This window comes from Rhinoderma darwinii, chromosome 12, assembly GCF_050947455.1.
Source record: "Rhinoderma darwinii isolate aRhiDar2 chromosome 12, aRhiDar2.hap1, whole genome shotgun sequence".
Lineage (NCBI taxonomy): Eukaryota > Metazoa > Chordata > Amphibia > Anura > Rhinodermatidae > Rhinoderma > Rhinoderma darwinii.
The window spans coordinates 12,326,997-12,354,257 of NC_134698.1; the positions used below are offsets into that span (position 1 = coordinate 12,326,997).

At 40.6% G+C, this 27,261-nt stretch overlaps 1 protein-coding gene across 1 annotated transcript; it reads right to left on the reverse strand.

Moving 5' to 3' along the window:
* Window positions 1–1,342: 1,342 nt before the first annotated feature.
* LOC142665111 (butyrophilin subfamily 1 member A1-like) lies at window positions 1,343–26,223 on the reverse strand. Its single transcript, XM_075844657.1, has 6 exons — window positions 26,195–26,223; window positions 21,480–21,553; window positions 20,970–21,317; window positions 16,493–16,768; window positions 15,087–15,191; window positions 1,343–2,022 (listed from the first exon to the last, which is right to left on the reverse strand). Exons 1-6 carry the CDS (start codon window positions 26,221–26,223, stop codon window positions 1,343–1,345), a joined length of 1,512 nt encoding a protein of 503 aa, XP_075700772.1.
* Window positions 26,224–27,261: the final 1,038 nt, after the last annotated feature.

Consider the following 27,261-nt stretch of genomic DNA (forward strand, 5'->3'; position numbering starts at 1 on the left):
GTGTAGCAATATCTGCAAGGATGGGCTGTGTGTGGCACTATCTACAAGGGGGCCTGTGTGTGGCACTATCTTCAAGGGTGGCTGTGTGGCGCTATCTACAAGAGGGGGGCTGTCTGGCATTAACAACAAGAGAGGCTGTGTGTGGCGCTATTTTCAAGGGGGGCTGTGTGGCACTATCTACAAGGGTGGGCTGTGTGTGGTGCTATCTACAAGGGGGACTGTGTGTAGCGCTATGTACAAGAGGGGGGCTGGGTGGGGCTATATACAAGAGGGGGAATGTTTGTGGCCCTATCCACAAGAGGGGGGGTGTGTAGCGTTAACTACAAGAGCAGGGGCTATGTGTGGCACTATCTACAAGGGGGGCTGTGTGTGGCACTATCAACAGGGGGCTGTGTGTGGTGCTATCTACAAGGGGTCTGTGTGTGGCTTCTTTCATTTATTTTCTTTCAATTTATTGTTATGGTAGCTCCCTTATATTGCTTGTAAAATTTAGAAATGATTTTATGCACGAGTTACATAAAAAAAAATTGTGAAAAAAAAATTACACCTTATTGATTGATAGGGAAAGCAAACATGTTGAGGGGGAAGGAGATGTCGGGAAAGGAGTTGGGGGGGGGGGGGCACCAATCTGACTCTGCCCCGGGTGCAGTAGAACCTAGCTACACCTCTGGAGTGAAGGGTCCGGTATGTTGAATTTCAACATCCCCGATTCCTTTTGTTCGTTATTAGATAAGCCGCTGCAAGACGAGCTTGGCTGCGGCTTTCTACCTCATAACATATGCCGAGCGTGCAGTTTTATGGGGTAGTCGGGAGGGATAGCTGTCAGCTGAACGATCGTTCGGCCAACAGCTATCTAAAATGTATGGCCGTATCAAGCTTGTGCATATCAATAAGCCCATGTATATTGTAATGAAATATCAAGGTATTGTATGCCCGCACAATAAATTAAGAATTATTAATTAATAGTTAAAGGGCTTCTAATGGGACAAAACAATTATAATAGATAAGATTACATAAAATAACAATTACCACTATTTTTTTTATATAAAGAAACCTTATTAAATAAATAAAAGAGTAAATAAAACATACATTTTATAATAAACTATAAACAAATTTCATGTATAATTTATGGTGACAAGAGAACAGGTTTAAAAAAAATCTTGCAGAATCAAAGGCATTTCCTTGATGGAAAAACCCCTTTGGAGAAATCCTCAATACATGAACTGTTGGGGGTACTTCCGGATGGGCCATCAATTTTTTGGGACTGGACAACCCCTTTAAAAACAAAATGACTCCAGAGGTGTCCATTATTTTTTTTCTATTATTACATTATATAGGTAGATCATGCCAAACAAAGATATCTCTCCGTAAAACATAGCTGTTCAGAGTCTTCAGTTTCCCTACTGAGTAACATTTGAGAATTTTCATCTGAATCTCTCCCAGGACAGGATAGGCAACTGCCTGAACACACATGAATATTTTCACCAACTTTCCAAACTGAGAAAAATGGATATAATTGAAATGTGTTTACAAATGCCTTCTTAAATGAATGGAGTATTTGGCCTTTATCAGCATTGTAAAAGACTATCTTCCCTATTCTCAAGTTTACATATATCCCAACATGGCAAAGCCCCTTGGAGACATTGATGTTGATGGGCCGATCTTCATAAACCTTGTAGTTTTCATCTAACTCTATCGCCCAAACTCCTTCCATTGGTGACAAAGTCAACTTTCCTTTCCGATTTATTTTTTCTGAGGCCACTCCAATAGTCCAGTGTTTCGAACCATCTACATTCACCTTCCAGTAGTTTTGCTCTTTTGATAATACTTCTCTTCCAAGCACATAAAGTCGCGTGTCAAACCTCTTGTCATTGTCTGGGACATTTTGTCTTTCTGCCGACCTTGACAAAAGCTTAAAGTCATCTGACAGCTTTAGATCAGGATGAGCAGTTTCCGGATCAAGCTGGACATCCACTGTGAAATTGAACATGTTGACAAATGAATTTGGACTCACATGATAAACTGTAATTAATTTCAGAGGAAATCAGCATACATCCTAGGTAGTCATCCTAAAATGTATGGGCATAATGAAATCCTATGCAATTTCTTAACCGACTCAGGACCATGCACCGTTTCGCAATTTTTAGCAGGCGTTAGTTAAACTGCTATAACTTTTTATTTGTTGGACTTGCAATGTGATTTTTGCAACCTTTTTTTCATAAACAATGCAGATTTCCTTTATCATCATTTTGTACACATCATTTTTAGCTTTTTTTAGAATTGTTAGGCTTATAGTTAAAAAAAACCCGGCAAAAACAAATACTTTTTTACATTCTAGGTTATTTTTTCCTGGTAATAAAATGGTATTATCATAAAATAAATTTTTTATTTGTGATTGTTATTGTCGTAAATTTTTATATATTACATGTCATACTTTTTTAGGGTAATTAGGTCAGGGCTAGGGTGACGACAATGATTGGTGGGGGGGGGGGGAAATATTTTATGTCCATTATTTAGTTTTTATTTTTACTTTTTTTTATTACTATGGTCTGTTCCTCAAAAGGTCAGAAAAGAACTTTGGGAGACTTTAGTTTTATTTTTACACAATGATTTTTCACTGTAGCTGGGGAAAATAGCCCTGTATTAGTGACCATTGTCACTAATAAAGCTGTGCTGGGTCTAGTTAGACCCAGCAGCAGCTTTCCACTAATGGTATCCCGGCGATCATGTGACCAATCACATGATCAGCGGGACCAACAGAGGCAGCGGTCTCTATTCTATATACAGCACTCATTGAGCGCTGTGTGTGTAAAACCAAACAAGTCATAGCAGCGGAAACCATTTCTGTCTTCTCTCCAAGGCACCCGACATTTAGCTGTCTGATCGCTTGGGGAGCCAGCTAAAGCCCGCAACATAGATATACTATGGCGCGGGTTTTAAGGACCTGGACCACCCATCGTATATATACAGTGGTGGTCCTGTACTAGTTAATAGGGTTTCCAGGATTAGAAAAACTTTGCTGCCTTCTATAAAAAAAATCAAACCCCCGAATTGTCCCGAATTACACAGGATAGTCCCAGATTCCGGGTGGTGTCCCGCTGTCCCGGACTGCCGGTGATAGGTCTCAGTTTTAACTGTATCTGCATCCTCAGGATGCAGATATAGTTAAAACCAATGCTGAAGCAAGGAACCATCAGCTCCATGCCGTGAGATGCTCGGCACAAACAGGCGTGATGTAGTGACGTCATCACGCATATCTGCGCCGAGCTACTCAGAATACAGAGCGGAGGTTATGGACAGTGATGTCGGGCTTTCAACTATGGAGTCCTCAGCCAGAGCAACGCCAGTTCTCTGGCCGGGAACGCCTATCTTGGGAACCTCCCGGAGCGGAATCCCTGGCCAGAGCTTTGCCGACGTTCTGGTCCGAGTTTCTACTCCTGGGGGGGCCTCTGACGTCACTGTCCATATATGGACAGTGATGTCAGGGGCGTCTCCAGTTGTGGAATTCCCTGACATAGCGTGGCCGATGCCCTGGCTGGGGACTCTGCTCTTAGAGGGAGCCCCTGACATCACTATCCATATATGGACAGTGACGTCACGGGCTCCTCCTGGAGCAGAATCACCAGTCACAGCGTGGTCGATGCTCTTCCCGGTGATTCTGCTCCTAGAGGGAGCCCCAATGGCACTATCTACAGGAGTAAGGGCTAGCGCTATCTATATTGGGGAGTGGCACTATCTTTAAGAGGGTGTGGCACTATCTACATTGACACTGTGGTACTATATGGGAACTATCTATAGGAGTAAGGGGTAGCACTATATACATAGGGAGGGACACTATCTTTAGAGGGTGTGGCACTATCTACATGGGCACTGTGGCACTATGTATGTGGGCACTGGCACTTTATGTGTGGCACTGGCACTTTGTAGTCGGGCACTATGGCACTTTATATGTGGGCATTATACAATATGGAGGCTGCTGTGGGGTCATTATACCATATGGGGCAGCTATGGGGCATTATACTGTATGGGGAAGTTATTGGTTATTATACTGTAGGGAAGCAGATATAGGGGCATTATACTGCATGGGGGAATTTGTATGGACATTATACTGTATGAGGCATCTGTGCGGGCATTATACTGTGTGGGGCAGCTATGGGGGCATTATACTGTATGGGGGAATATGTGTGGTCATGATACTTTATGTGGCAGCTATGAGGGCATTATAATGTATAGGGCAGGAATGGGGGACATTATACTGTATGGGGCAGCTATACGGGCATTATGCTATATGGGGGCAGCTATGGGGGCATTATGCTGTATGGGGGCAGCTTTGGGGTCATTATACTGTATGAGGGCATCTCTGTTGGCATTATACTGTATGGGGCATCTGTGTTGGCTTTATGCTGTATGGGTGCATCTATGGGGGCATTATACTGTGTGGGGGCACCTATGGGGGAATTATACTATGTGGGGCAGTTATTTGGCATTATATTGTGTGGGAGGCACTATGTGGTATTGTACTGTGTGGGGACAGCTATAGGGGTTTTATACTGTGTGGGGGGTTCTATGGGGGCATTATACTGTGTAGAGGCACTATGGGAGCATGATATACTGTGCTCTGAACCGGCTGTGTATGGGTGGGGATTGGTTGGGGTTAGAGGTGTGACTTTAAAGGGAAAAAATTGGTTGTGCCTCTTTGTAATACTTGAAAGCTGTGAGGTATGTAAAAACAGTGCCACACTTGTCCATGGGTTGTATCTGGCATTGCAGCTCACCTCCTTTGAAGTGAAAGAGGCTAATTTCAGTGGTGGCTATTACTTATTTTACTATATTTTTATATATATAGCACCAACATATCCACAGCGTTGAACAGATATTGTAATCACTCGCTGTCCTCATTGGGGCTCAGGATCTAAATTCCAATATAACCTACCTGTATGTTTTCGGAGTGTGGATGGAAACCAGGTGTACCCGGAGGAAAACCACACAAACACAGAGAGAACATAAAAACTGTTTGCAGATGTTGTGCTGGGTTGGATTCGAACCCAGAACCAAAGCGCTATTGCCAACTATGAATTCTAATTTATTACACTAGTCTGTCAAGCATATTTAAATTGATACAGGTAGGGTTAAATGTTGACAGACACACATATATAAGTAAAGGCATTATGACTTTAAGAATGAAATGGGAAAAAATAAACATCCATTCCCTTGGGTGGTGCAGATGGGCTTTAAAATATCCCATCAAGCATAGGTTTTGTTAATATGATTCTCAATGGACTACTTACAGTTTATGTTATAATAATACTGCTTTAACATCTATTTATAATTTTTATATAGAATTGAAGTCTTCCCAATTAAATATAACATTACACTGTTAAATGATGCAAAACATAAAAAAAATTCTATTGGAATTGAAAAAAAAAATTACTTGTGTCTAGATATTGTTATTACATACTTGTTATGGTGCCCCCTCGTGTTCCTTTTATTCGCTCCCCGAACGTCAAACTAATGTGTCCAATGCCGTGGACAAAAATACCCAGTCGCTCAATCCCAGCGCTCGGATTCTCTTGTAGCAAGCCAGTCAATAACCATTGTGACACTAGTATGGACTTTTCCGAACCACACTGGACACCTTAAAGGGGTTTTACCACGAGGGACAATTATAACATATCTACAGGATATGCCATAAATGTCAGATAGAGGCGGGTCCCACCTCTGGGTCCCACACCTATCTCTAGAATGGGGCCCCTAAACCCCGTTCTACCTCTGTGTGTCGGCTGATTTACGACCATGAAAGTGAAAACATCGTAGCTCGCTGAGCTACGCTGTTTCCGTAACTCCCATAGTAGTGAATAGCAGTTACAGGAGCAGCGTAGCATGCGAGCTACGCTGTTTCCGTAACTGCCATTCAGTTCTATGGGGCTTACAAAAATAGCGTAGCTCAGCGAACTATGCTGCTTTCACCTTCATGGTCGGAAATCAGCCGACATACAAAGAGGTAGAACAGGGTTTATGGGACCCTGTTCTAGAGATAGGTGTGGGACCCAGAGGTGGGACCCGCCTCTATCTGACATTTATGACATAAATGTCCCTCGTGGGAAAACCCCTTTAAGTAGGATGTTCTGAAATATCTAGACACAACAGATTTTTTTTTTTTAAATTAAATAATTATTATGTTTTGCCTGGTCCGACAGAGTAAATTAATAGTTAATCATAGAACAATTTAAATAGGACCTGACAACTCTCCTGACATGTTTTCTTTAGTAAATAATTGTATTCCTCAGAAAATAGCAATTCTGTAGCATCTTTTCATAGAATTTTTTGTTGTGTCATTCCTCTGTTATTCCTCTTATAAATGTATGAATAATTTAAAAACTGTGTGTTACCAGTTGGGGGTGTGTCACTACACAGTCTGACACTATCCAATCAGTTCTGAAAGGGTCAGTCCGACACGCCCATTTGACAAAGGTAATGGTAACACCCAGTTGTCAATTTATTCATAAATATTCAGGAGGAATAACGGAGGAACGACACAATGTAGAGTTGTGAGAAAAGATGCCTCACAATGTTTTTTTTTGTCATGGGGATTGCAAGCACAGCATGTCCGGAGAGATGACAAGTCCTCTTTAATTTAATTAATAAAGAAAGAACGTTAAGGAAACTAATTTTTTTTTACTAATTTTAGCTCCTGCAGGCATCAGAGCTGAAATCCCCCAGCAATCCTTACTGGCTCAATGTCTGTTATAATGTCTTCTCTGGTGACTGGAAATTTAGTGTTCAAATCCTGCACTGGACAGTAATCTGAACAGTAATCTCATAGAAAGGGGGTGCTTTATGACCCAGGACCGATGGAAAGGGATTGTTGTGATGAGACAACCCCTTTAATTCCCCTACTGTTGAAAACGAACATATTCATACCTGTATGTTGTATTGTTTTTTTAAATCCTAGAAGAAAAGATAAAATAATAACTTAAATTATAGTAAGTAAAAATAACATTTACATTGTATTCAAAATAATGTATTCGCTTTACACTACATTATATAAAAAAGTATTGTTGCAACACCTAAGAAATATTCCCAAATTTGTTCCCGTGAGCAAACGGATTTTGAAAGATAGGAGCATCATTTTTTTATGGACTTCAAAGGCTAAAAAACTGTCCTGATCATGTTCAATTGACATAGGTGCACGAGTTGTTACAGTTTAATAATGAAGCACTCTGGAAAAAAAATAATGTTTGCACCTTTAACGCTAACCTACCAACAATATTCTAGCAGTGGCATTTGTTTCTTCCCAGCTCAATTGCATTTATACGGATTGAACCCTTTCATTATGGGCAGCAGTGTCATGTGATCTCAGTCTGACCCCCAGAATGGACCATGCAGGGGCGTAGCTGAAGGCTCATGGGCCCCGGTACAAAAGTCCTACATTTGCCCCCCCCCCCCCAGTTCTCTTCATGGCTGACGTCCCACAGCTTTCAGCTGAATCGCTGGGTCTCAGGGGCGTAGTTAAGGTCTTAAAACATCAGGGGCAATAGCCTCAATATATATGCCCCCCATAAAAAATTTATGTGTGTGTGTATATATATATATATATATATATATATATATATACATTGAAGAAAATAAGTATTTGATCCCTTGCTGATTTTGTAAGTTTGCCCACTGTCAAAGACATGAACTGTCTAGAATTTTTAGGCTAGGTTAATTTTACCAGTGAGAGATAGATTATATAAAAAAAAAAAACAGAAAATCAGATAGTCAAAATGATATATATTTATTTGCATTGTGCACAGAGAAATAAGTATTTGATCCCCTACCAACCATTAAGAGTTCAGCCTCCTCCAGACCAGTTACACGCTCCAAATCAACTTGGTGCCTGCATTAAAGACAGCTCTTACATGGTCACCTGTATAAAAGACTCCTGTCCACAGACTCAATGAATCAGTCTGACTCTAACCTCTACAACATGGGCAAGACCAAAGGGCTTTCTAAGGATGTCAGGGACAAGATCATAGACCTGCACAAGGCTGGAATGGGCTACAAAACCATAAGTAAGACGCTGGGTGAGAAAGAGACAACTGTTGGTGCAATAGTAAGAAAACGGAAGACATACAAAATGACTGTCAATCGACATTGATCTGGGGCTCCATGCAAAATCTCACCTCGTGGGGTATCCTTGATCCTGAGGAAGGTCAGAGCTCAGCCGAAAACTACACGGGGGGAACTTGTTAATGATCTCAAGGCAGCTGGGACCACAGTCACCAAGAAAACCATTGGTAACGCATTACGCCGTAATGGATTAAAATCCTGCAGTGCCCGCAAGGTCCCCCTGCTCAAGAAGGCACATGTACAGGCCCATCTGAAGTTTGCAAATGAACATCTGGATGATTCTGAGAGTGATTGGAAGAAGGTGCTGTGGTCAGATGAGACTAAAATTGAGCTCTTTGGCATTAACTCAACTCGCCGTGTTTGGAGGAAGAGAAATGCTGCCTCTGACCCAAAGAACACCATAACCACTGTCAAGCATGGAGGTGGAAACATTATGGGGGTGTTTCTCTGCTAAGGGCACAGGACTACTTCACCGCATCAATGGGAGAATGGATGGAGCCATGTACCGTCAAATCCTGAGTGACAACCTCCTTCCCTCCACCAGGACATTAAAAATGGCTCGTGGCTGGGTCTTCCAGCACGACAATGACCCGAAACATACAGCCAAGGCAACAAAGGAGTGGCTCAAAAAGAAGCACATTAAGGTCATGGAGTGGCCTAGCCAGTCTCCAGACCTTAATCCCATCAAAAACTTATGGAGGGAGCTGAAGATCCGAGTTGCCAAGCGACAGCCTCGGAATCTTAATGATTTACAGATGATCTGCAAAGAGGAGTGGGCCAAAATTCCATCTAACTTGTGTGCAAACCTCATCATCAACTACAAAAAATGTCTGACTGCTGTGCTTGCCAACAAGGGTTTTGCCACCAAGTATTAAGTCTTGTTTGCCAAAGGGATCAAATACTTATTTCTCTGTGCACAATGCAAATAAATATATATAATTTTGACAATGTGATTTTCTTTTTTTTTTTTAATATAATCTATCTCTCACTGGTAAAATTAACTTAGCCTAAAAATTCTAGACTGTTCATGTCTTTGACAGTGGGCAAACTTACAAAATCAGCAAGGGATCAAATACTTATTTCCTTCACTGTATCTATATATATATATATATATATATATATATATATATATATATATATATATATATATATACATATACACAAACATATAATTCTATATCGGAGACATCATATCAGTGGCTCAGCAGAGAATATCACACATGATAGGATTAGATACAGCAGCTCAGTAGACAGTATGACACATGATAGGATTAGATATCGGTTGTTGGACTACATCGGATTCGAGGAGTACTTCGATGACGGCAGTTTTTTACTCTCAATAAAATGGTTAACAAGGTTTGTGTTTTTTTTTTATTTCAATAAAATATTTTTTCTGTCTTTGTATTTTTTTAAACTTTATTACTACTGCCATAGTAATGGCTGCTGGCTGATTGACAGTGTCCATTACTAAGGCGGGGCTTAATGTTAGCCGGTGAAAAGGCTAACACTAACCCCCGTTATTACCCCGGTATCTGTACTGATGGTCGGGCACTGGGGCAGCTGCAGGCTGGTTTTATTAGGCTGGTAAAGGCCTGAAACAGTGACCCTTCCCACCCTGGTAATGCTAGCCTGCTGCTGCTATGTTGTATCTGGATGGTTATGAAAATTGGGGGGGACCCCACGTTGTTTATTTTTTTTAAATGATGTGCGGTCCCCCTCATTTTTCATAACCAGCCAAATACAACATAGCAGCAGGCTAGTATTACCAAGGTGGGAAGGGCCACAGTTTCTGCCCTTTCCCAGACTAATAGTACCAACCTGCGGCCGCCCCCGGTGCCTGGCCATCACTCTAGATGGTCAGGTACTGGATTGTACCCGGCACTTCCAAAAACGCCTGGTGGTGGTGGGTACCGGGGTAATAATGAGGGTTAGTGTTAGCCCTTTCACTGGCTAACATTAGGCCCCGCCTTATTAATGGACGCTGTCAGTCATTGGCCATTACTAAGGCGGTCGTAATATCAACATAGAAAAAATATTTTATTGAAATAAAACCCCTGCACACAACCCTCGTTAACCATTTTATTGAAAATAAAAAAAGCCATCATCGAAGTAGTCCTCGAATCCGACTTATTCCAACAACCAAACCTGTAAAAAAACACAAACACATAAAAAACCATTAGTAACATTTAAAAAAGCAAAACAATTATTATACTTACCTTCCTGTGTCCGTGGCAGTTAACGAAGCAGTGACAGCTGTAAACTCTCATTGGTTAGTTTACATCATATGGTCCCAGAACATTGGCCTACTTTTAAAAGTAGGACAATGAAATAAGGTGCCGGGCACCACATTATGTAAACTAACCAATGGGAGCTTAGAGCGGTCACTGCTTAATTTACTAAGGCTTGTGAGAAGCGCATGATCATCCGGCATGCGCCAGAATTTCGGCACATTACGGGCCTGTGCGCCACTAAAACAAAAACCTATTGCGGGGACTCCTTCAGATACAAAGGAGTCCCTGCAATAGGAGTTAATAGCGGTCATTTACCTACTTTCAAAAGTAGGTGAATGATCGCTAGTAACCAGGTAAGGTCCTGTTCACATCTGCGTTCGGCAGGGGAGCAGAACAATGTAAATGCTGTAAGTGCAAAAGAAAACTGATGCCCAACGGAACCCGTTGACTTTAATGGGTTTCGTTGCAGTGTCTGTGGTTTTACCCGAAACAGTAGCGCAGCGTGCTGCACTATTGTTTCCGGTATTTTCGGTGGAATCTGCGATGGAGGCCCCTAACAAAGGCTCCAAAGCAGATGTGAATTAGGCCTGGGACCCTATGGGTGATGGATGCAACTGTATGGCAATCCGTCACAGGTATGTTAAACTTATATCTTGGGGAGCTCCCAACATCACTGTCCATATATGGACAGTATTGACAAGAGCAGTGCTGGAGTCCCCGGGCAGAGTGCTAGTGCCTAGTGGCAAATACGGGCCTGGATACAGAGCCCAGCCGACAGTATCACACCATATGAGATACTGTCTGCTGGGCCCTGTATCTAAGCCTACCACTTGGTAGGCTTAGCACCAGTAGACAATAATCTTATACTTAACCTCCTCTTCAGCTCTGGGGCAAGTGCAGGTCCTGATGCCATTCAGAGTCATGAGGTTGTGCGTGGCGCTCATAGCACTGTGACACTGAAAGACATCCAAAGCAGCGCTGCGCTCAGGAAAGAGTAGGGTAAGAATAGTGTTACTATAGTAACAGAGGCCCTTGTAGTTTATTACATAGGCCCCAGTTACTATAGTAACCGTGAATAGAAGTGGTGCGGGGGGCCGCGGGCCCCCTGGCTTCGGGGCCCAGTCTCAATTGCGACCGCTGCGACCCCAATAGCTATGCCACTGTCCAAATCGTAATATCACAAGAAGAAGAAAAGAAGAAAACACAGGTATGATGAGCGCTACAGGAGGAAGCCAGTAGTTTGTGCATTAATTTAAATAATTACTTTATTGTTAAATACTAAGGCCTAGTTCACACAGAGTTTTTTTGCAGGCAGAAAAATCTGACAGATCTTGACTTGTCGGCAGAACACTTGCCACATTTTTTGGCCATAGCCATTGAGCGCCGCAGGCAAAAACCGGTGCGGAAAACTCTTTCTCTGACTCCCATTGAGGTCAATGGGAGGTCAGAGACTATGACGCCTGAAGGACACAACGCTTTTTTTCCCGCGAACGTTCTTTTCCGTTTTTTGCCACAATTTCCAACGCGGTTTCCGCGTCAAAAACAGCACCAAAAGTCTGTGTGAACTCCCCCTAAGCATTACGGCACCGAACCGTAATCATATAATTGATAAAGGCCCCCCTTAGTAGTTATTAATCAAGTAATCATTTAAAGAACTACTGGCTTCATTCTGCAGCGCTCATCATACATATGTTTTCTTGCTACTTGTGATATTAGGATGTACCGTGTTCACAGTGCGGTCAAATTGCATTTTTTGCCACGGTTTTCATAAAATCGCAGCACATGATGTGATTTGACCGCACTGTGTGACTTAATGTTTTTATGCGTCTTGTACTACATTTTTTAAGCAATCTTCGAATTTATGATATGAATGGTGTGGTTTGCTGCAAGTTTCATAATCGCGGCAAAACGGCACCATTTTTTCAGCGATTACGAAAATCGGATAGGTCAGCAGTATACGGTCGGCACCCGGATCCCGCACCGATCAGCTGCTTCAGGATAGGCATTCAGGAAAGTAAAACTTTTTGGCAAATGTTGTGGTACATGTAGGGGCTTTAAGGCCACTTTGCCACATAAAAAGACACCAGTATTATAAATGACACAGGTTTTGTATTGGGGACAAAGAGGTTTAAAGGGTTTGTCCAGGTTTGGGGCTATTTTTATACTGATGACCTATCCACAGGCAAAATCATTAGTATATGATCAGTGGGGGTCCGCCACTCGGACCCCACACCGATCAGCTGAAACGCACTTGAAACAATCATCCAGCATCCGTTTCTTAGGACATTTAAAAAATTATAATTTTCAGTTTTTTGGGGGATTTTTCTTATAAAAAGTATATCTTTTTTATTTACTTTTCTTGACTACTTTTCGTCTTCTTTCTGAAAAAAATATTAATATTTGTTACTATACCAAAATGACAGAATCAAAAATAACAATATTTAGAGAACAAAAACAGCTAAAAAATACAGCATTTAAAAGAAACACAAAAGAAAGCAGCAGCTACTAAGACTGTAAGTAACAGTATGAGTATGGTAAAATAATTCCCAACAAAATCCAGGTTTTTATGGCCATTATTGTGCTTTAAAATTAATCTCAAACTTAATAATTATGTTAAAATATTACATAGTAATTACATGCTGTAATTCCTTAAAGTGTAACTAAACTTTCAGAAAACTTCTGACATGTCATAGTGACATGTCCGAAGTTTCGATCTGTGGGGTTCTGAGCACTGAGGCCCCCACCGATCACTCAAACGAAACTGCAGAAGTGCTCAGGAGAGCGATGAGCCACTTGGGTTCTGATCGGCTGTTATTTAGTTCATGATTTACAAGTACACCCAGATCCTTGTCAACAAGTGACTCCCCCAGTGTAGCTCCCCCTAGGACATATGATGCATGCAGGTTGTTGGTACCCAGATGCATAACTTTACATTTATCTACATTAAACTTCATTTGCCAAGTGGACGCCCAAACACTTAGTTTGTTTAAATCTGCCTGTAATTCATGAACATCTTCCATAGACTGAACAATATTACATAGCTTGGTGTCATCTGCAAAAATAGAAATAGTGCTATTAATCCCATCCTCTATATCATTAATAAATAAGTTGAATAATAGTGGACCCAGCACGGAAACCTGGGGTACACCACTTATAACTGGGGACCATTCAGAGTAGGAATCATTGACCACAACTCTCTGGATACGGTCCTTGAGCCAATTCTCAATCCAATTACAAACTATATTTTCTAAACCTATAGTCCTTAATTTACCCATTAGACGTCTATGAGGGACAGTGTCAAATGCCTTTGCAAAGTCCAAAAACACTAAATCCACAGCGGCCCCTCTGTCTAGACTTCTGCTCACCTCTCATATAAACACTATATGCACAGCGGCCCCTCTGTCTAGACTTCTGCTCACCTCTCATATAAACACTATATCCGCAGCGGCCCCTCTGTCTAGGCTTCTGCTCACCTCTTCATAAAAGCAAATCAGGTTGGTCTGACAAATTCTGTCCTTAGTAAAACCGTGCTGGCTGTCACTTAGAGCACGTTCAGACGTGGCAGAATTTTTCCGCTGCCAATTTTGGTGCAGATTTGGGGCAATTACGCAACGAATCTGCACCAACATTTGCATATTTGACAGGTAATTCAGACGTTGCAGATATCACAGCGGACTTGCCACAGATTTTAGTTTTTGCATTCTTTTCCGCAATGGAAAGAGCATGCTGCGGAGGGAAAATTCTGCACAGTTATTTTTTGCAACGTCTGAACTAACTTTCCTAAAAATGTATAGAAAGAAATAAAAAAAACGGCCGCTGCAGAATTCCACTGTGGACTGTCCGCAGCAGAATTCCACAACAATTCTGCCACGTCTGAACATGCCCTTATAATACTATTTGATGTATTACTACATGATAGGATTAGAAACAGCAGTCCAGCACAGGGTGTCTTACATAATAGGCTTGGATACTAGGCCCAGCAGGCAGTATCACACATGATAAGCTCAGATACAGTTCTAAAACAGAAACGCAAGTTAAATCTGCACTGCATGTTAATTAATGGAAAAAAAATTGCAATGTGTAGATGCGATTACTTGAAATCTCATTAAGGCTAGATTCACATGTACGTGTCTGTTTTGAGTCTGCAAAAAAACGCTGCGTTTTTCTTGTGTTGCAGTTCTGTGTACCATCAGCGTGTGCTCCGTGTGGCATCCGTTTGTTATATCAGTGTTGGTGTACTTTATTTATTTCTCTGCATTTCTGAAGCAACTGTTGCATGAAACACGGACTGCCCATGGATGACATCCGTTCTGTCCGTGATATTCACGCACACATAGACTACAATGGGCGCGTGGTCTGCAGAAACGAACTAGTATAGGACATGCAGTGAGTTTCAAGCAATGGAAAGACTCTGCGTTAAAAATCACGGACGTCTGAATAGCCCCATTGAATTGCATAGGTCCGTGTGCTGTCCGTTGCTTTAATGTACAGCAGACAGATGTTTACAATGTTCGTGTGAATCGGGCCTTACTTTGCTGGTATTGTATTACGCTGCAGATTTGGCCAGCCTTATGAGGCCTAAGACTGCATTCAGAGGGCTTCGTATTATGGCGCCAAAGATTTATTTTACCCATGGGTAGAAAACCATTTCAACTATTTCAGGATATTTGCGAGACAAAAAGAAAAATGGTTCATCTGAGAATTAATTGAGAAATATTTTTGAACATCTGAAAAGTTTCTTACCTTTGTACCATCTCGCCAAAACCCAGAAGAGGATCCCACATATAATTAGGGAAAAAATAACATATGTGATGATGTGTCCAATGGTACTCTCAGGGAACAGTGAATCTAAAATAGATCAATATAGAAGTGAATTCAACAAACTCATGGTGGACATTATTGCGTCCAAATACTCATCTCCAACTGTGTGACTGGCACCGTATAAAAGTTGCATCTTTGTGCAATTATAATACTAGGTAGTCCCTCCTCTGCTGAATGGTAGGTGCGTGGGTGGATGTTCGTTTTACACCTGTGCAACCTCCCATTCAAGCGACTTATTTCCAGGCATATTTCAGAGCATAAAATGCTCATGTTACGCTCCGAAATACACTTAACCTACGACTGCAAACAGCTTCCCAATAATCTCAATACCAAATATACTGTGTAGTTCAAATGAGGCGGATTTTTACGCCTCATAAAAATACTTCAAAAAAAGGAGTGACGTCACTCTTAAAAGATTTTACAAGCAGATTTACCAATGTCAATACAAAAAAGCTTAATAAATATGCCTCAAATAAGCTTAAAAAACGCTCTTAACCCCTTCGCGCACCCAGACGTGCTATTACGTCCAGGTGCGGGGGGTGATTTTTGAAGCACGCTCGCGCTCAGAGCGCGCTCTATATGCTGCGTGTGTCGGCTGTATTTTACAACAGACACCCGTAACTAAGGGTATGTGCACACGCTAGCTACCTTTTACATCTGAAAAGACAGACTGTTTTCAGGAGAAAACCGCTGCGTCGTTTCAGACGTAAAAGCTCCTCCTCGCATTATGCGAGGAGTCTTTGACGCTCGTAAATCTTGAGCTGCTCTTCATTGACTTCAATCAAGAACGGCTCAAATTACGTTGCAAAGAAGTGTCCTGAACTTCTTTGCCGAGGCAGTCATTTTACGCGTCGTCGTTTGACAGCTGTCAAACGACTACGCGTAAATGACAGGTCGTCTGCACAGTACGTCGGCAAACCCATTCAAATGAATGGGCAGATGTTTGCCGACGTATTGTAGCCATATTTTCAGACGTAAAACGAGGCATAATACGCCTCGTTTACGTCTGAAAATAAGTCGTGTGAACCCAGCCTAACAGCCAGGAGCTGCGATCTATAAATCGCTGGTTCAAGTCCCCTAGGGTGGCTAATAAAATGTGAAAAAAAGTTTTCAGTAGTGAAAAAACTAAATTAAAAGTTTAAAAAAAAAACCTTTTCTTATTTTTCCCCTAAAGTAATGTAAAAACGAAAATGAGTTCAAATAAGCTCCAAAAACGCCTGGATTCTGAGCCTATTTTTAATTAGTGAATTGAATTGTGGGACAACCCCTTTAAACATAATATCATAAGTTGTCATGATTAATCTTACAATTTCAAGTGATGACTTTACCTGATAAGTGAATGGAAGCTTCTCTCAGATGATCTGGATATACATTTTGAATTACACAATATGTCTTTTTGGATTCTTTTGTAAACATGATGGAAATGTTAATGCTGTACAATCCATCATCAGTCTCATCTATTGATTTATAAGTTTCTGTAATTTTTTTCTTGTCTTCACTTAGCCATTGTCCATCTGGTTTTGGATACCACCCAGATGATGAACATAACGCTTCAAGGGTGCTTGCTTGAGTCACAATGAACAAAAATGGACTTGTTCCGATTGCTTTAAAGAAACCATAAATAAGGACACATAACAGAATGTGTTACAATAAAGTATACAGGACATTTAGTAACTCCCAGTACTGTATTACTACTGTTTTATAATTGCAATGGTAACCTATAAAATACACAAGAAATATGAAGTGTTCACGACCCTCATCTATTTGATAAAGTGGAAAGTAGCTCTAAAGACTGTCTCCCCCTCTGGAGGACCCAAAAATTTTATGGATTACATGGACAACTATTGATTTCAATAGGAACTGTGAAATGCTTTATCTCCCCTGCGAGGGCGCTGTTGAAAAATGTAACACTTACTTATTGTAGCTGATCACTGGGGATCTAAGCAGTGAAACACCTTGACATCAGCTTATTGTCGGGGACCAAAGTAAACAGTTTCTCTAAACCTTGCACAACAAAATTATTCATGTATCTGGAACAAAATAGGTGTGGTTCAAAGTTGATGGGTAAGTGCTATTCTAAAAGAATAATTATGAAACCTTTGTCCCAAGCTGACAGGATGTTATCACGTTGTGAGAGAACAGAGAATAGCTATGACATTAGTTGTTATCCAGCAGAGATATTCAGCAATTAGTTAAGTCCTAGTTTGATAGGGTAGCAGAGGTTGTATCAGAATAAGCTCTCTTGGTTGGCATACTACCCGTCTTTTATTATGTATTAATATATCAAAAGTCAGTACAGAGATCTGTCTAATGATCTATTTATACCCTAGGGAGGTATCCATTACATCAAAACAGTTTGATTTTTTTTTACGTAATTGAAGGACTTTAACCCCTTCCTGCCGCAGCCCTTTTTCAGATTTTCATTTTCGTTTTTTCCTCCCCACCTTCCAAAAGCCATAACGTCTTTATTTTTTCGTCGATATAGTACTATGAGGGCTTGATTTTTGCGGGACGAGTTGTAGTTTTTCGTAGCATCATTTATGTTGCCATATAATGTACTAGGAAACGGGAAAAAATTATTTGTGGGGTAGAAAATGAAAAAAAAAAGCGATTCCTCCATGGTTTTTTGCGCGCCGTTTTTACGGAATTTACTGTGCAATTAACACAACATGTTAATTTTATTCTGTGGGTCAATACGATTATGCCAATTCCAAATATATATAGTTTTTTCCATATTTTACTACTTTTACAAGTAAACCTAAGTGTACAAAAGAAAATTTATTTTGTGTCGCTAAATTCCGAGAGCCACAACTTTTTTATTTTTCCGTCGATTAAGTGGTATGAGGGCTTATTTTTTGCGGGATAATCTGTAGTTCTTAATAATACCATTTTGGTGTACATGCGACGGTTTGATCACTTTTTATTTCATTTTTTGTGGGAGATTAGGTGACCAAAAAATAGAGATTCTGGCATTTACAATTTACTTTTTTTTTAGGGCGTTCACCGTGTGCGTTAAATAATGATATATTGTAATAGTTCAGATGTTTACGGATGCAGCGATACCAATTATGTTTATTTATTTATTTTTTTACTATGCTCTAGGGGGAAAATGGGAAAAGGGGGGTTTTTTGAGGCAGGGCTTAATAGATGTACAAAGATGGCGGACCTGGGGGCCTTCATTAGGCCCCCAGGCAGCCATAGCAACCATCGCCCCCCTGCGATTGCATTGCGGGGGGCACGATGAGCTGTTAGAGGGGGTCGCCACCTCTTTCTAACAATTTAAATGCTGAGGTCGCTATTGACCGCAGCATTTAACGAGTTAAACTAGCGGGATCACGCTCAAACGCAATGCCGCTCGTTACTCTGAAGTGTCGGCTGTAACAAACAGCCGACACCCACATCGTATGGAGCGGGATCACTTCGCTAGCCCGCTCCATACTTTCCCTACCCGACTTTGGCGTATGACTAGGACAAATGTCGGGAAGGGGTTAAAAAGGCCTGGATGACTTGCTTTAAAAAGTAATACTATTATAAGTTATTTGTACTAGATAGGTCATTCATAGAGATGAGCATGTTTCCCTAAATTTGTTTTTGGGTCCAACTCGGTTGAATCGGGTGTCCAAGTCAATTCGATCAGAATAAAATTGTGGAGAATAAAAAGTACCCCCATGTTCCTGCAGATGGGACCGCTTCTAATCACACATTGGCACATTATCCTTCTTGGAATGCAGCTGCCCAGCCATCACCATATAACTGCAGCTTTTCTAACCTCCTGAAATAAACTGTTATCGCAGAGAGAAGTTTCCGTGTGGCACTGCAGAGGGGGTGTGCGGTCGTATTGCATAGAGCACTGTCCTGGCCTCCGCTCCTCCCCGCCGTCGCGTTATTATTACCTGTACCCAGTGATCTGGTCCATGCAGCCTCCCTCTGCTTTCAGCATCTCGTGGCCGCTCCAGCTGCCGACGCACTCCACTGGATCCTAGTGTGCGCCAATTAAATGGTCATTGTGCTCCAATTTTTAATCTATCACCTGACTCTGCTATAAAAGCTCCTCTTGCCCTGGTAGTCAATGCCAGAGCAATTTTGTTGCTTAGTGTTCCCTGTGTTGCTAAGTTTTCCATGCTGTCTAGTTGCATCCTGTTTAAGGACCTTCTGCCAGTTTTTAACCTTCCGTGCCTGCCGCCTGCCCGGACCTATTGCTATGTTTAACATTTTGAATCTTTGCCACCTGCTCAGACCTATTGCTACATTTTCCACTCTGCTACTACCCACGCCAGACATCACCAAGGGAGACTACTCCAGGGGTAGCGACCAGGGGTTCCCCCTCAGCAAAGTCCCCATTCCTGTACCGGGGTTTTAGGGTGAAGACTGGGGGTTCCCTTAGACTCCACTTCCCAGAGCAGCCCCAAGTCAAATCCCTTAGTGACAAGGCGGGTTCACACCACACCCTGCTGGTCCTACAACAGCCCAATCCTTGGTCTATTGTTACAAGCCCATTAAAATAATACATAGTGACCATGTGTTTGCCAGGCCCCTGGCTCACAGTGGTGGATCTCGAGTGTGGGATCCAACTCTGTAACGTCCATGTGCCCTAATATAGTACATAGACAGCATTTGTCAAGATAGAATAGCCCCATAACAGGCTACAAAGATAATTGGCAAGAAAAGACTGTAATGTTCTGTTACCAGTAGGACTTATTTTGGAACTCCACATGCTACCAACATCTACCATCTATGAACTCTGAATATGATAACTATCAAGTGCCCTGACAACTCTTGTCTGACTCCATGATGTCTTCTAGGATTGTATCCAAGTATAAATTTTTGAAAAGATTTGACTCAAATTTGATTTGTAGAATTGATTTGCTCTAGTTCTTCCAAGGACCAACTATGTTACTCTCTTCATGACTTCATCTACATTTATAGAGGTTTTTTTTTTAGATGATACCTCAATGGTTTCAATATCACTTCGGACCATATTAAATTGCCACCAAATGCTCAACTACATCAACAGACATAACCAATGGCCTGAGATAAGGCTTCACTGGCTTTAAACAGAAACAGTAATCTATTATTTATCATTATTATTATCATTTGGATAAAATTGATAAGGCTATGACACTGCATGAATACGTCACGATGACATCTGGTAGCCAGCATCAACACTAAGGGCGTATTCACACGACCGTAGTATACGTCCGTGTGACGGTCATCAAAACAGCAGCCGTCACACGAACACATGTATTTCAATGGGGCCATTCACACGGCAGTTGTTTTAACGCATTGTGTGAAGGGTCCATGGAAAAATAGGACATGTCCTATATTCTTCCATTTTCACGGATCCCTCAATAGACTCAAGTCTATGAGAGATCCGTGAAAACGGCTCCAGCACGGGTGCCAATCGGACTTAAAAAACAGACATTTTCACATCCGAGTTTGCACTCGGTCGTGTGAATGTAGCCTAAGTAATTTACCACCAAAATGTAGATGTACTATATACTATCCTGTGTGCTATTTGAGCCCATTCTACAGATCTTTGTGCTGTGGCATGCAGCATTGCATACTGTAATATGTTGACACACCCAGTGTCTATGGGACAAAAGCACAGGTCCTCACTCTGTACTGCCATACAGTTGGCAATGGACCTTGGAGCCAGTTTTGTGTAATCAAAGGGAACTATTTCATAGTAATGTCCCACATGATGGAGCATCACTGACCACTAGCACCAGGACAAAGACTACATGTTATATTTGTATTTAAACAATATTTTTTATATTATATATATATATCATATCTTTTACTTACCATGGGGTAGTATTTCTATTATGGCATCATGAAACATAAAGTCACTCTGAAAGTAGCATGTATAAAAATCCTTATCAGACGGTTGAATGCTGTGTATCCTCAGAGAAACGTTTCCTTTTTCTATTCCATCCTTTATCAATTCTGTGCGTCCAAGAAATGCACTGTTTATACCCTGTGTCTCTTTCACTCCTTTGCGGTATTTGTAGACGTTTGAACCATCATTAGCCTTGACCCACCGAATCTCCATGTTCACAGCACTTATTTCAGGTTTGAGGTAACAATTAATAATTGCGTCTTCTCCAACAGTAACCATCATAGATGCTGATGAACTATAAACTGTAAACGGTGCTAGAAGCAAAAAATATATATCATTATTAACATACAACAGATATTTGTTCAATTATGGAATATAAATATGTGAACTGCAGTGTGTATAACTATGAGGTGTTTCTTGAAAACGATGAATGGATGGATAGATTTGAGACAGATAATTACGTAAGAAAAAGTTACCTGTACTGGAACGGTGGACATTGATGAGAATTATCAAAATGACCAAATATGATAATGGGTTTACTGTAGTGCCTCTGAAATATAGAAATAATTATTGATAGTACGGTACACAAATATTTTCTTTCTGTAATTGTATATTACCAGTAGTATGAAATAAACAATATATATATATATATTTAATTTTACAGTATAGACATGCACATGAACTGCCCCAGAGGCCCATTAACACACATATATTCACGGAAAAACATGCTAATAAGTTAATTGGCTTGGATATATTTAATTGTCAGCGTATTGAGGACAGTAAGGCCTGTTTCAGATTGTATTTTTCCCCTTCTTTCAGAGGTATAAGTTTGGATGTGTCCCGACACATACCTCTGATGGAAAGTAGCAACGTATTCCACTGTATAGGGATACAGTGGGATACATAGGCTGAACTTCAAAAAGCACTACTTGAATCATTATGTCCGGGGAAGCCCTTGACGTCACTGTCCATATATGGACAGTCATGTCAGGGGCTTTAAATACAGAGTCCCTGGCCAAAGCATCGCAAGAGCTCTAGCCATGGACTCCTGTCTTGTGAAAGCCCTTCGGTCAGTAGCACTCTGGCCGGGGATTGTGCTTCTGGGAAAGGCCCTGACAACACTGTCCATATATGGCCAGTGAAGTTAGGAGATTTAAGATGCCAGAATCCTTAGCCAGAGCATCGGCAACGCTCTGGCAGGGATTCCGCTTATGGGGGAGCCCCTGACATCACTGTCCATATATGGACCATGAGGTCAGGGGCTTTAAACTACAGATTACCAACGCTCTGGCCAAGGACTCTTGTCTTGGGAAAGCCCTTCGGTCAGTAGCGCTCTGGCCGGGGATTCTGCTCCTGGGGAAGGCCCTGACATCACTGTCCATTTCTGGCCATTGAGGTTAGGAGCTTTAAGATGCAAGAATCCGTAGCCAGAGCATTGGCGTCACTTTTTGGGCGTTTTCACTGTTTTGGTCCCTTAGGGGTTTTGCAAATGCGACATGGCCTCCGCAAACCATTCCTGCTAAATTTGAGCTCCAAAAGCCAAATGGCGCTTTTTTTCATTTTAAGCCCTGCCGTGTGTCCAAACAGCCATTTATTGCCACATGTGGGGTATTGTTTTACTCGGGAGAAATTGCTTTACAAATGTTGCAGTGCTTTTTCTCCTTTAGTCCTTGTGGAAATTAGAAAAAATTAGCTAAACCTACATTTTCTTTGAAAGAATGTAGATTTTCATTTTCACGGCCTACTTCCAATAATTTCTGCAAAAAACCTGCGGGGTCAAAATGCTCACTATACCTCTAGATAATTTCCTCAAGGGGTGTAGTTTCCCAAATGGGGTCACTTTTGGTGGATTTCCACTGTTTTGGCACCGAAAGAGCCCTGCAAACCTGACATGGTGCCTAAAATATTTTCTAATAAAAAGGAGGCCCAAAATCCACTAGGTGCTGCTTTGCTTCTGAGGCCTGTGCTTCATTTCAATAGCACGTTAGGGCCACATGTGGGATATTTCTAAAAACTGCAAAATCTGGGCAATAAATATTGAGTTGCATTTCTCTGGTAAAAACTTCTGTGTTGCAGAAAAAATAGATTAAAAATGAATTTCTGCAAAAAAAAAAATGAAATGTGAAAATTTTACCTCTACGTTGATTTAATTCCTGTGAAACGTTTAAAGGGTTAAGAAACTTTCTAAATGCTGTTTTGAATACTTCGATGGTTGAGGATTTTAAAATGGGGTGACTTTTTGGCGGTTTCTAATATATAAGGCCCTAAAAGCCGCTTCACAACTGAACTGGGCCCTGTAAAAATAGCCTTTTGAAATTTTCTTGAAAATGTGAGAAATTGCTGCTAAAGTTCTAAGCCTTGTGAGGTCATAGAAAAATAAAAGGACGTTCAAAAAACGATGCCAATCTAACGTAGACATATGGGGGATGTTAATTTGCAACAATTTTGTGTGGTATAATTGCCTGTCTTACAAGCAGATACATATACATTTAGAAAAATGCTAATTTTTGCAATTTTTCACAAAATTTGGGTGTTTTTCACTGATAAATATTTAATTTATCGACCAAATTTTTCCACTATCATAAAGTCTTATTTGAAGTTCATGGAGAAAAATGTTCTTGTTTTATGTAAATAAAGTTTATTCACATTATAAGGAAAAAGTTATGTAATTTAATAGAATTATGCATTAATTCCTCAACATTTTCAAGATATCTGTTTTTGTCATTGACTGGACATTCCTGTTTAAAGAGTAACTAAATGTTCAAAAAACTTCTGACGTATCATAGTGACATGTCAGAAGTTTTGATCGGTGGAAGTCCGAGCGCTGAGACCCCCACCGTTCGATTAAACGAAGCGGCGGAAGCGCTCCGGTGAGCTCTGAATTGCTTCATCTCTGATCGTCTTTTCTCGGAAAGCCAAGCAATAGGTGTACAGACTCAATAGAAAGTGTATGGACCCATACAAAAACTACTAGGCTTTCCGAGAAAAGCCGATTAGAGATTAAGCGACTCGGAGCTCACCCTAGCACTTCTGCTGCTTCATTTTTGCGATCGGTGAGGGTCTCAGTGCTCAGACCCCCACTGATCAAAACTTCTGACATGTCACTATGATTAATACAATTTATCAGTCTAGGTAATCCTATATGAACTAAACAGCTTGGCCTCCAGACTCATACATGTTGCCTACACTGATACATTGTCTAGGTGGAGCAATTTCTCAGCCGTGAAAATTATTAGGCATGCACAAAAGTTTTAGTCTCTGAATATAAACAAATGATTCCATTCAGTGACAGGAGACATAGAAAATTCTGAATATCACGACTGTACGGCAGTAGGTAAATGATTCATTTTATACAGTAGTCCCTATTGAAATCAATGGGCTGTCTGTAAAATGTTCGGAGATGCCGGCAATCTAGAGGGAGAAGCACTCTTCTTAGCATGTCCATGTATTTAATTGTAATTCACGGACATGTTGGGTCACTCGAGAGAGACCCTTTTTTTTTGGCTGCTCTCTGTTCCAGGGTCCTCAAAAAGTGAGTCCTCTCTATTAGCACAAAATGTCCAGATAGGTTATTGGAAAATTGTTTTTCTAAACCAGACAACCCCTTTAAAAAAAAAAGAAGATCTAGGCCCTGTTCACACGTTTTTTTTTTTTTTTTTTAACTGCCAGCATTGTTTTATTGCTTTTTTTCCATGTTTTTTGTGGGGGGTTTTCCCCGCAGCTGTTAAATCTAATACAAGGAAAGCGGGTAAAGAAAAGCTGCAAAAAAACACTCAGAAGCTAGCGCCACAGGTTTTCTCTGCCTCCCATTAATTTCAATGCTAGATCAGAGGCGGAATCTGCAAAAAACAAGAGCATGCCGATTTTTTTTCAGCGAGCAACCAAAAGTCGCCCGGACAAAAAAAAAACGACTCTGCCTGCCTTTGAAATCAATGGGGTGCTGTTTGGGCCATTTTTTGGCTTTGATTCCGACGCAGTTTCCGCGTCAAAGTCAGCGCCAAAAACACACTGTGTGACTGACCCTTATACACTGTGGGACACACAGAACCAAATGTAAATTTGGGTTCAGTCTTCATCCCAATGTCAAGATTGTTGCATTCAATTGTATTACATCTAACTAATATAATATCACAAGATGTTGTAACTACAAATAATTATTATCTCTATTCCATTTGAATCTGTATACTGTTTATAGGATATAGCGTTATATAGGGTATAAATAGAGTAAGTCATCAATTGACCATATAATTATATGTAAAACAGCCAAAGGAAATAGTAATTTCAATCATACTCTTTTTTTTCCCTATGTCCTCTTTTATTTTTAAGACAGATTTCAAATGAAAAAAAAACGACTGTACATATCACACATACCCTGTATACAACAATAAATATTAGCAACATGATCCCAAACCAACAACCTACATTCATTGTGCTCATTTCTATACACTATATAATAGTTCCACTTTCTTGCAACAACATTACTGAGTACATATACTCTATAACGCCTATAAAAAACAGAACATATCACTAGATAGTTTTAACTCAGCACAAAAAAAACATGAACCAACAATGTACAGCTACTTAGTTTCTTCCAAAAACATCATAGTAGTTATGACAAACATTATAAACCCCCATCCCAAACTAAAAAAATAAAAATAAAATGTAAATAATAAAATAATAACTCCAAACCATTTTCTCCTCCCCCTCCGCTACATCGCCTCCAATACTTCCCTTTCCAGTGCCTCAAACCGACACTGAATCAAAGGGGCCCAAACTGAGAAGAAAAAAGAGATCTTCCCCTTCTTTCTAACATCATTCTTTTCCAACATTATAATTCTATTGGTGTATTTAACCCATTTATCTACCGATGGAGGGCTTTTACTCTTCCAATTCAATAAAATACACTTCCTAGCATAATAAAGTAATTTTCCCACTGCCATAGTCCTCCCCGCAGACCCCTCTTCCACGTCCAGAGCTCCCAATAAACAAATCCAAGGGTCTAGAGATATTCTTACTTGAAAAATCCCAAAAATATCATTACAGATCTCTTCTCAGAACATATTTATTTTTGGGCACATCCATAGTAGATGCAAGTTATCAGCTTCTAGACTATGACATTTAGGGCACCTGGCTTCCCGATGCCCATAGAATTTGGCTATCTTGGCCGGGGAGAATTTTCAATCATACTAACTTTTTGTAGTTGATTGTCGGCTTCGACATGATAAAAACGTGAACTAAACCGTCATTTCTTATGTCACATTAACAAAAATCAAGTCTTTGTTTTATATGCAATTTATAATAAACATACCCCAATAAAATTAGAAATAAATGAAATTTAAATGTCTTGGTAGAAGACGAGACAAAATAAACTATGAGTAAAAATATAAATGAGCAACCACGTAATGAAAGTAAACTTTGTGATCATGCTTATCTCGTGGAAGGTGGTGCGTTCAGGGACTTTGCACCCACCCTTATCATTTACAAATTTACTGATGATAATAAATTACAGTTGCGATTTTAGCTACGGATTGTTTATCCTTAGGCTACATTCACACGAGCGTGTCAGATTTACGTGCGTAAAAAACGCACGGAAATCTGCTCCGTGTGTGTTGCGTTATGCATTAGTGTGCTTTGTGTGTGGCATGCGTTTTCCATGAACTCGCAAAGCACTTTTTTTTTCAATGGAATTAATGCGCAAATCACACATCAAAACGCACCAATATAGCGGACTCTCTCTGCGTGAAAACTCACGCATGTGTGAACGGCCCCATTGAAATCAATGGGTCCGTGTGCTGTGCGTTGTTTCAACACACAGCACACGGACGAGAATCACGTTCGCGTGAATGGGCCCTCAGGCTGCCTTCAAATTTAGATTTTCTCTGGTGTTTTAAAATGCATTAAAAAAAACACCAGCATTTTTTTGTTTTTTATCGTGTTTTTAGTGGCTTGTATTATTTAATGTCCTTTTGTACATGCTTTTTTGCAGTCCTATAGAGTAGTCTATGGGGAAAAAAAGGCATAAAAATGCCATACCCTGAGCATGCTGCATTGAAAAAAAAAATTCCACTGACCTCAAAAACGCCACAAACAAAAATACAGTGTATGTAGTAAAATTTAGATTTGAATATAGACTTTAATATAAGTTCTGGTCGCACAAAAATAATGCAAAAAAGACTGTTAAAATTGCCACAAAAAAAAAATGCAGAAAAAGACAACAAAACACTTCATTTACAACCTTTTTTTGTGGCGCCACAACAC